We start from the raw sequence: 12,107 nt of genomic DNA, 5'->3' as shown, positions 1-12,107 counted from the left end.
ATTAAGAAATGCAAAATATATAGATTAATATTATAGTAACTATTTTCGAGGAGTTAGGATTACCAAAACTCCTTTATGTATTTACTAGGACCATAGATATATACGAATATATATGAGTAGGTGAATAGCAAAACACGTTAAATTCACATTTTAAAATTTGTGACAAATCGGAAAAAAAAACTGTTTAAACACGTCATAATTGTAAAATAACATTTGAAACTAGAGAAAATTTAAAAAAAAAAAAAAGAATAATGTGAGTGTTGGTCTGTCGAAAGCTGTATAATCGCACTAGTCTGTGAATTGCGTTATTGAAGAAAATAGTTTGGATTTAACAGGTTTTGCGTATGTAAATGGAAATAAAAGCTTTTGCATCTGACGAGTGGCCATTTTTGTTGAGGCTCAAGATACAAAACCTATCAAAAAGAAAGGGAGTCAGAGTCTGAAATCAGTATTATGCCTACTAAAATATTGGGAGGGGGTGTATTATCAACGGGACGCAGACAAGGTTGGACGACGACAAGCCTGGACACTTAATTTTGGTCGCTCCCGACAAGGTTGGACAACGACAAGGTTGGACGACGACAAGCTTGGACACTTTTCAATTTATCCTTTTGCGCCAGACTCGAACGAATTTCTGAGGTGTTCAAGCTTGTCGCGGTCGATCCCGACAAGCCTGGACACATCTCATTTTGGGTCGTTGACGACAAGGTTGGACGACGACAAGCCTGGACACATTCTTGGGGTGTCCAAGCTTGCCGTGGTCGATCCAGACAAGCCTGGACACATCTCATGTTGGGTCGCTGACGACAAGGTTGGCCAACGACAAGCTTGGACACAAAAAGTGTCCAGGCTTGTCGTCGTCCAACCTTGCCGCGGTCCCATTATCAACTATACATTGCACGAGATTGGCACAAATGAATATGGATACATAAATGTTACATTAATTTTGTTTTAAATTGAAAACAATGGATCCAAATGTGCAAAAAAATTGAATTATGTAACCTCCTCTCCATCATCATCTACTAAATGGAAATCCATATCATCGTCGTCCTCCGGTGCATCACCATTTTCCCGGTTTTTTATTCCTCAAAAACCTCTTTGTAAAACGTGAGCTTTGAGCTGCTTTCAATCGTCAAACCCTTCGTAACTACAAGCGGAGTTAATTATACCTATTCGTATACATTTCTAAACTAAATGACTATATTTTGGAAGAGTTTGTAACCTTTTATGGACTAACATAGGGTGAATATTAATTTGCCAATTATCCCAATATATGAATTTGAAATATAGCAAAACAAAATATGCAAATGTTGAGTTTGAGCAAAACAGTGGCAGAAAGAGAATCAGAAATGGTAAATAAGTGGCAAAATTGTTTTAACATGTTGTACCAGAAGCATGTTATAATTTTGAATGATAATTGACACGAGACATTTTAAGAAAGAGGTTCTGCTGAAGCCGAAGAGACCGTTTAGAGAAGAACCTAATCCAACAATGTTCTGTTCAAAGTAAAGAGTTACCCTGAAATACAAAACAAACGACTTTTAACCACAGATAGTCCAAGGTCTTGTACGTTTTCTAGACAATTTTGGTGTTATCTGATAACAAAATTTTGGGTGCATTTGTCTAGTAATTATTAAAGAAAAGCAAATAAGCACAGAAAAGTTTCACGAACAGTTAGGTTAAGACGTATAGGGCGGTATTCAGAGAGAATTCGTTAATCGAAGGTTAGTCTCACACTAGTTAGTGTATATACTAACTCTTTACTAAGGAAGGTGCACTTTTTGGTATTCAGAGTCTAGTTTGAGTACAACTAAAATGATGATTTGGGTATGATTAACTTATAGAACCCCAATGCATCGGTGAGAAAAAATGTGGCAACTACGGAAAGGTTGATGAGCGCATGCGTAGTCTGTAAAAATGAAAATACATGAATTACGAAATACGAATGTTCTGTCGCACGCTAAATCATGGGTAAAAGATTAGACTCTGCTGTAGATTAATTAGTCACATGTGATTAACTTCGTCCAATACTACGTCCTAATCAGAGACTCTGAATATAATTTCGATAACCATCCGTTAGTCAACCTCCTAATAAGGTGTTAATCAGACGTCAAAACAACTCTGCATAAGGCCCATAGTGTCTCTATTTTCAGTCCAGGGTGCGCGGTGGCTCAGTAGTAGAGCGTTCACCTCCGGTGCTTGGGGTCCCTCGTTCGATTACAGATCGCGCTATGTGAACTTTGTGGTGGACAAACACCGTGCTCGTGGGTTTTCTCGGGGTTTTCCCGTTTCCTCCCACTTTCTTCATTCCACTATTTCATTCATTTCTCATCATCACCGTCTCCTTTAGCCTAACCGGCATAACCGTGGGACGTAAAACTAAAGATTTCATTTTCTTTTTTTCAATTTTCAGTCCAAAAATAACAAAAATAATGAAAGCACACATTTCAAATTCTGACAAATAAAATTTCGAATGATTTACGAAGAGTTGCAATAAATATTCAGATTACTAAACTAATCCTATAGAGTACGAATCCTCAAATTGTTTGAAATATGGAACTAACCGGGTTTGATTCTGCTTTTCTCATTAGGTTATTTGCAGATTTGGGATTTAACAGTTTATGAAACTGAATATGGAAGAGGGATTTAACTGGTTTTTCATCTGTATTTCTCAGTTCTTCACATAGTAGGGAATATTTTTTTTTCGAAAAATTTCCCTCCACGATTTTTTAGTGCTCCATTTTAGGCAAAACGAGAATTAAGCCAAACGAGTATCCTTATTTCGCCTAAAATGGCGGACATAAAGCTTATCTTTTATCTGTCATAAAAGTATCAGATAATTGGTTAGGCGAAACGAGGATTAGGCCAAACGATGCAAGATCAATTCAACCTATAGCTTCCTGTAGTCTTTAGAAAATTTGCAACATAAATTACTATCTGCTTGATCATGAAATCCATGTCTCCAATATTCCGATTCATCTAACAGCAAACCTTATTACGTCGGCGGTGCATGGTAAAAACATATTGTTTTATTATTTATGAATCATTTCCGATTGTGATTTTGTACTCCTTTAAGGAGGATTGATTTTCAGATTTCGCCCATCGGGCACCACACTATGAGTCGGTATAATCACACTTGACTAATTGAATAATCGGTTAAATTTTACCACTGAAAGATAATTAGAATCTTAGTTAAGAAGTACAAAAACAGATATCCAGCATCCGAATCCATATTCAGCCAAGCATCTCTATTACCTGTAGGACGTCTCGTTTTCACTGTAGTTCTTTCCAGAAAAGAATACGTTTTTATATTAGCTGGTTCTAAATAAATGCCCTAACTCATTCCTGTAGTACATATAAACATTTTATATTATTTACTACAACGTTTGGTATAATCTCAAGCAGGGGTGCGAATCCACCCCAAATTAGCAAAGTATCCCCCTCACATTTAATTTTACATCTCTTCCTATCACAACATGTGGGATAATTGATAAAAAAAAGGACTCAAGACTCACATTGTAATCACACAAACTACATTTAAATGTAGTTTATTTCAACGTAAAATTGATAATTAATCTTTATACACTTTAGAATGTTTAATTTTGTAAGACAAAAAATAAAATGTAAAATTTTCGTAGACTTTGCTTATGGCCCGAGTTTCAGCGATGTAAAAGATATATACAACAAATTTTAAGAAAACTGGATAATATTTAGAGGTTGCACACTTTGATCAATTTTGTAAAAGTAGGCAAAAATAGATTTTTCAATGTCAATTACTTTTATTTTTAAAACTAGACATCACAAACTTGAAAAGTACTAAAATAGACACTAAGATTAATAGGTAGTATGATAGACGAAACATGTATTATATTAATTAACTTTGAATATGCAATCCCTTCTTTTCTGTGACTACTTTTCTATGCTGCTCCACTCACATCCTCAACAAGAGTTTTTGTTGTTCATCCCTGACTTTAAACTTTTATTTTTTATCAGAGCAATCCTCTTTCTCCAGTACACTTAATTAAAAAAAAAAATATTATTTTACTATATAACTGACTTTAAATTCCCTATACACCTCGACATTCACTCATAATCAGTATTTTACTTACTTGTTGTTTACACGTATGTTTATGTTAAAATTAGCCTTTCTTTAGGTATATTGTTATATTTATTTTGACAACCATTAATCAAAAGACATATTTGGTAAAGATACAGAAAAATTGCATAATACCAGTGGGAGGAAACGGGAGAATACCGAGGAAACCCACCCACACGGTCTATGCCCACCACAAGGTTCACTTGGCGCGAGCTGGGATCGAACCAGGGACTCTATGCACCAGAGGTGAACGCCCCACTACTGAGCCACCACAGCCCCCCAAGTGTGTATCACCTCCGGTTTCTATATTACATTCGTATAGTTTGGAAATTTACCATAGTTAAAAAAAATCTACATGTTCACTTTACTCCCACCTGCGAACATGCATTCCAATTTATTTTCAGTTTAGAAATAAATTCAGGGAATGTGCAGTTGATAGACTGTACATAATCTCTCGTACTAAACATGACATACGTGCTTACTCACTTGGGCGTGCTGCTCGATCTTAAAATAACTGACTGTGACGACTGTAAAAACAAATCAAGCATTCTCAGAATTCATGTTCTCACAAATCTCTTGACAAGAAACGAGTTACTCTAAGAAACATTAATTCTTCATAGAAGTTATACTTAACTAGAAATTGCCCCTACGTGTTACTACGGGCAATATTTTGCGTTCTTTTTTTTTCAGACTTTCGTATAAAATTGCTCTAAACTCAAAGTTTTGCATGAAATCCGAAATAGCTCATATGGACATCTAAGTGAACCTTATTCTTTTGGTTCTAGGGTGTTAATGAACTATACTGACAAAGTGTAAGATGTGATTCCTCACATCAAAACAAGAGAAAAATTTCATATAGACCTGTGGGGGAAAAGTGCATAGTTTCAGAGCTAGGGCTAAACAAAATCGCGGAATAACCAAATTTCAAGAGGCCCTTTTTCGAATTCGAGAAACAGTGGATGGTGGTCCTTATGAGCGTAAAGGAAGTCACGCATACACAGTCCAAAATTAAACAATTCATTAATGTTCAATGGGTGCACAGAGTATTCCCTGCAGGATGAAATTCCTACACATGCCATCAACCGAATTTTGAGATATGCTCTGAATTTATGATTGGTCTAAAGTAAGCAAACGGTAAGTTTTGTTAGCAGTGAATGCGGAATCCTTTGGCGCAATGTCGGGAGTGTTAAGAATCGTCAGCTGCACGGTCTCTCGTACTCTGGAAAACGCATGCTGCGATGTTTTCTTAAAATGTGAAATATACCATGATGAAATACATCGCATCACACGTTATTCGGAATGCACACACACACACACACACACACACACACACAAAATGGAGCTGCCGGTTCCTAACACTTCGGACTTCCCTTGGAAACATTGGATGCCCATTGTTGTCAAGGCTTACCTCCTGCCTACTTTGGATCATTCCTTGAAATCAGGGTACATCTGAAAACTCTATTGAGAGCATATCTGAGAATTACACTCTGTAGGGAATACCCTGTACACCTATTAAAAATTGATTAAATATACACTTTTGGATTGTGTATGCGTAGATTCCTTTACGCTGATAACGACCACCATCCACAGTTTCTGGAATTCGAAATAGGGCCTGTTGAAATTTAGCTTTTTTGGACAGCCCTAGCTCTGAAACTATGCACTTTTCGCCATAGGTTCATTTGAACTTTTTCTCTTATTTTGATGTGAGGAATCACCTCTTACAGTTTGTCGGTAGAGTCCATTATCACCCTGCATATATGAAATTTGGTGTTGGGAATATATGTATGTATTGTATGCATTCTGAAAAACACGTGTTTAATTATTTCAAGCCAAAAGTTCCAATACCAAATTTCAGTTTCTTATCTTAAAGGATTCGGAGATATGAGCATCTTTACTTGCAACCTCTACTCCTTTTCTTCCCAATGAGTCTCGGTGACTCAATGATAGAGCGTTCACTTCTGGTGTATGGGGTCCCTGGATCGATCGCACCTCACCATGTGGGCTTTGTGGTGGACAAACACCATGCGTGTGGTTTTTTTCGGGGTTTCCCCGTTTCGTTCCACCATTTCATTCACTCTCATCATCGTCTCCTTTAGGCTACATGGCATAATACCTAGGTATAGGAGGTAAAACTGAAAGATTTCCATTTCTCCCCACATCTTTCTTTTTTCCACTGAGATCAAACATGAAGGAACTTTCAAATATGTATTTAATTATTTTAAGCGAAAATACTAAATTTCATGTCTTTAAACTCAAGGAATTCCGAGATATGGACATATTAATATAATAATTGTAACCTCTAATCCTTTTCTTCCCACGTATTTTATTCAATTCTAAGTCAAATATCAGAAACGTTAAAAGGCGCATTTAATTTCGTTAAATCAAAAAAGTCCAAAACTAAATTTCGTGTCTCTAATCTTAAGGAAATCGGAGACACCAACATCTTAAGTAATTGCAGAGCCTATTTCGTCCTTCTTTCCATTTCAAATTTCCAAAAGTCCTTCCTTAGTGGCATCTACCGTACGTTACAAATCCTATGTACTGTGCGAACTTCAAGTTTCTAGCTTTTTCAATTTGGGCTAGGCGTTGATCAGTTAATCAGGGCTTCTTTTCGTCCTTCATTTGATTTTTTCCTGAAAAATCAAGGACACTATTTATCGTACGAGTTCAGCCGAACTTATCCCAAAGTTGAAATAGTGGTACTCCATGATCTACTATATACGCTGTATATGGAATATTTTATTGTGCAATCTTGTAGTTCTCGAGTTATGGATGGTCAAATGTTGTGTAATATTTTCAAAAGCAAAACCTGTACTTCAAGCTCATCGGATTGGGATCAGGCTTGGCAGGATGGAAGAATTTAACTACTATAAAAGTCTGTGAAGTATAATGTTGTGCAGACTTACTGTTCCCGAGTCATGAGCGTCATATTTTCAAAAACCAAAACCTATATACTTATATGTAAAATGATCCGATCGGGATTAATTTCCCATTATGATAGACCTTGACCAGCTATATTCGAGAGTTACTGCAAGTCATTTTTTTAACGAAAATGGGAATAAGGCAAGAAATTCTTAAACATGCAAATGTAAGACTAGCACATGAGTAAACGTTACACGTGTGGGATCGGATGAACATACAAATCTCCATCAGGAAATAGCACGAGAAAAATGAATCCAACAAATCGTTTTTTCATATGGAATTATAACATTACAAACCATTAAAAGTACAATTACAAATGTGCATAAAGACCAGAAATACACAGTGCAATCTAGGATCCTTCGAAGTAGACTTCCAAGGAATCTGCAAGATGGCAGAAGTATGACGCCACAGTAACGCTACAGAACCGGGATCTATGAGCCAGAATTAAAATGCCAGTAAGCGGAATGGCGTCATCCAAGCTCGCCATGCAGGCGAAAATTTCGTCGCAATCTCCCTCCTGTCATGACATTTGGGGATAATTTTGTGTCTTTTCGTCCCACATGGTCCAAGAGTGAATGCCTTGTAGTTCTTCCGCATTTTTCTGCAATGAAACCTACGCCTGGCTGTTGGGGAGAAGCACCCTGAATGTCTTCACGATGTACTCATCCTTCATGCTAAACGCGACAGCCCATACTGTAGCGTGCGTGCAGAATCTTCTCACACGATGGAGATGGGAAGTATTTGAGCATCCACCATATTCGCCAGACTTATCATTTTGCGACTTTGACCTCATACGATGCCTGAAGGAGCTACTGTGAGTGATACGCTTTCAAACACATGAAGACATTGGCACAGCAGTGAGTCGTAAAATCAGAAGATTTGCTCATGATGAGAGCACGGGTAATCGGCGCCTTTGACATCGAGTGTGCTGAATTCTTTGAGAAACTACTTCGAAGGACTCTAGATGCCACTTGTTGAAGTTCTGGGTTTTACGTATAATTGTAATTGTACTTGTAATGGTTTTTAATATAATTGGAGGTAAAACACGTATGAAACGAACGATTCGTTATACTAATCTTTCTCATGCTACATTCTGATGGGCATATATACGTTCATTCAACTCTCTACATGAAATCTTATATGAAATCTTTAACCCTTTAATGGGCAAGCATCGATAGCATTACCATTAAAATATTTAGTTTGTTTTTATGGTTAAACTATGTCTTCCTGATCATAATTTTGTAATTTTTAAAGTATTTTTCTACTTTGATTACAAAATACAGGGTGTTTATTTCAAAGCAGCATTATCATAAAATAGGTCTTATATGTAGCTATTGAGCAGCATTGCCCTGTAATGGTAAAACATAAGAATACTCCTAGTAATTACCAACGGTTTTCTTGAAATATTTTCCTACAGAGCAAGAAATCACAAATAAAAAAAAATAAAAAACAAAATAACTTTCGCGGAACTTTGAAGATAAAGCTTCTACAATACCAAATTTGACTGTCCCCTGTTGACGAAGATTAGAAGTATCTGTAGTATCTTTATAAAGAAGCGACCCACAAATCATGTATATGGATATTGTATGAAAACAATAATGCCAATTAAATGATCACTGAAGTTATAATTCGTGCGGATAACGCAATAGAATGCAATGTTGCTTGAGAGCAGCACTGCCGACTAAAGGGTTAAGTTTACGTCTCACGGTTATGACGGTTAGGCTAAATGAGACTGTGATGATGAGATATGAATGAAATGGTGGAATGGAGAAAGTGGGAAAGCCCCGAGAAAACCTACGCACACAGCGTTTGTCCACAACGAAGCTCAGTTGATGCGAACTGGGATCGAACCAAGGACCCCATGCACTAGAGGTGGAAAGTTCTACCACTGAGCCACCGCAGCCCGCTCTACATGATAAAAATGATAAAAAACATTCTATATGTGTATTTTTCGAAAAAAATAGAACCTCTATCCCCTTACATTACGTCTTTTAATTAAAGTGACATGACAAAATTCCCTCTTGAGATAGGTACTATGTAACTGTTCCAAAGTTCATTTCAAACGGATCAACCGTTTTTCCGTGATGCGATTACGAAAACAGACAATGTCGATTTCAGTGTGAAGAAAGAAATTATAGAAATTGCCCGAGTTTATCTTAAAAGGGAAAATTTAAAAAATGGCGAAACACGTTTCCTCTTATTTTTAATGAGGAATGTATATACGGAGTTTAATTTCCTGCCAGTTGTCGGGTTGCTGAGATACCGTATTTTTATAGAAATGTTGAACATCTTCTATTCCCCATAGAATATGCCCATTAATCAGAGTAATGATAAAATCTTAGTTCAACCTATATACTATGTCCCAAAAATTCGTTTCAAACAGTTCAGCCGTTTTCCTGTGATTCGATCAAAAGAAAATCCTTTTCACCTTTAAAGATTAGATAATAAATAGTGCATTAAATGATTAGTGTTTTAATACTCTATATCTTTATAACTTCCTTTATAAAATTCATTATGTAGGTACCACAGGACTCTTAAACACGGAACTTTATGTCGAGCACGTACAAGTTCCAAAGTAAGTTTTCTGAATCGGTTGTGATAGCACACATACTTTTTGAGATAAAATATTTAGTTTTAAAATTCGGTGGATTAGGACTTTCCAACTTTTGTTAGTTATACTTTTTTTGTTTGTTTTGAAGTCCTCTACTCGAAGATCATCTTCATGGTTGTCATTTCTCAGCGTCCAGATTATAGTATGACAAGGCTGGCGCAAGGAAACGGGAGTTTTTGAATCTAGGATTTGCAGTAGCGTAGCACACATTCGTTTCAGATCGATGCGATATCATTAAATAGGCTTTGCCATTTAGTAATGATAGAGCAAGAGTGGTGCAAACCGTTCGTTTGTTGGAAGGCGAGTCATTTCACGTAAAGATAATATTTTGTGGGCGTCGAGATCCCATGAACCCAGTGTTTGTTATTTACTGACTTTATCTTCAAAAAATAAAGTGTAATGTAATTTCCATATTTATGCCCTTATTATTGGCAAACTCTATGTACTGATTTTTATCTTTAAATTAGTTGGTTCTGTGTTTATTTGTGCATTTTAAGTCAATTGAAATTTAACCGTTTTCTTGCGTCAACCTGTATCTATATACATTATTAGCTGTCATCGTTGTATATGTATCGCTCATATTCTGCATAGACTAAAACTTTGTTTACTTACAGTTAAATTTTCTGCACAAGGCTTGTAGTTGCTGTTCCTCAAGTATTTTGTAGCGCAAGCACTCAACTCCACAACAAGAGTGCGACTCTGAAATAATTTAACTTTATGAGTTACATAAATATAATGAGGAGTATATTTGCATACTATGTAATACAAGTATATTTAAATTCCACACTATCTAATAATAGAAAACATGTTTGTAAAAGAGTAATTATTGTTAACTATGCGCAAAAAATACTTTTGTTTTTGGTAGCTCGTATTAGCTATTTCCCAAAACCATGTAGAAAATGTTTTTTCCTCCTTACACTAGTTTTTGCGATCACAACAATATATGATATTTGTCTATGTTGCTGGACATTCACAACTGGTATTTAAGAAAATTTTGACATGTGGGTAAGTTTCAAAATGTTCTAATCCCTTTACCAGACTGTAACACAGCCCTGAGTTCCTACACGAAAGAGCTGTTCCAAAAGTTCCCAATTTTCTCGTTTGCGTTGAGCACATACTATTAGGTGTGGGAAGAGATCGTGGTCTAAGACCTGCGCGTGTAAACAATGGTGTCCATACCTCAGCGGGGACACGAACAAAAATGGGTCAACAATAAATGGAAATGCCCATAAGGCGCGCATGTTTTGATATATTTTTAAATATCGCCCAAAATAGGGAGCGCGATCCCTTGAGGTTTTATGGAAGTGAGACTACACATTGAGCTCTAAAAACGGTGTGCATTTTATCGCACTGGAGCCTTCGGAAGAGAGAAACAAATCTGGTCAAAGTCAGGGGAAGTGGTAATGGCCCCACTTGGTCTCACTTTGAACTTTGACCCCGAACTTTTTGACGTTATAGGTCAAAGGTCAGTGACCTTCGCCCGGGATCAATGACCTAGGGGTACTTAGGTCCACTCCCTCTAGATTTTGGCAGGGGTACCTTGGCCCAGCCCCTAAAGTTTGGCAAAGGTACTTAGGACCACCCTCCTTAAATTTTGGAAATTACCAAATCTAAAAATTTGGTAAGATAGCCTAGGACCAGAGTATGTACCTCTATCTGTATTGGGGGTCCATCTCATACACTTTAATGGGTAAAAAAATTCCAAAATGTCAAATTTCGGGTTCTTTTGACTACTTTATCAACTTTGATGAGGTCATATTACCTTATATAGTTATATGGGCGTATACAGGGGTCCATTCCCTTTCATAAGACATGGGTGTATTAATGTACCTCTCTAAAATTTTGGGAAGGTTACTTTGGCCCACCCCTTAAATTTAGGAAATTGCCCAATTTAAGCATTCGGTACAATAGTATAGAACACTAATATGTACCCACATGCGCAAAAAATTGCGCGTATACTGTAACTCACGATTTTTCGCATTTATTCCATTTTCCCTACGTTTATGAGTAAAATTCAGTTATCATTATGTGAAGATGATAGAAAGCTATCCATTTAAGGAGATATTTCCAAAAAATATAATAAAATAATAAAAATATAAGCAAAAAACAAAATTACGCTCGGTTTTGTGTATACTGGCAACGATGATTTCTCGGGATTTTTAGTAACAGAGCACGATTGCGAAGGAAAATTGACAATAGGCAGTGAACGAGGGGCGATAGGCGAAGTAAGAAACTGGAAAGTGGAGTAAAATATTGAATTTATTGGTTTACATCTAGTGTCTAGATGGTTTGCCAAATATAAGTTAGCTTCTGTAACTAAGATGTCGTCCGAAAATATAGAATTAAACAGAAAAACTCTTATCTTAAGGTTCGAAGCGATACGCACCATGGTTATGAGCACTATTTGTTAAGAAAAGAGAGCAAACAAAACGTAGTCTCCGTGGTTAGGTGGATAGAGTGGCGGACTAGCAGTTATTT

The 12,107-nt window shown here is 36.6% G+C and overlaps 1 protein-coding gene across 2 annotated transcripts in view; it reads right to left on the bottom strand.

Moving 5' to 3' along the window:
• Positions 1–12,107, bottom strand: part of LOC145687771 (uncharacterized) — a 340,643-nt gene that overhangs the window by 129,795 nt on the left and 198,741 nt on the right. For both annotated transcript variants that reach the window (XM_081761210.1, XM_081761209.1), the window contains exon 4: positions 10,242–10,328. In XM_081761210.1, coding sequence (XP_081617336.1) covers positions 10,242–10,328 — 87 coding nt within the window. The remainder of the gene's footprint in view (positions 1–10,241; positions 10,329–12,107) is intronic.

This window comes from Thermobia domestica, chromosome 6 (assembly GCF_964235325.1).
Source record: "Thermobia domestica chromosome 6, izTheDome1.hap1.1, whole genome shotgun sequence".
In the NCBI taxonomy this organism is placed as follows: domain Eukaryota; kingdom Metazoa; phylum Arthropoda; class Insecta; order Zygentoma; family Lepismatidae; genus Thermobia; species Thermobia domestica.
This window is presented reverse-complemented; position numbering and strand designations above follow the sequence as displayed.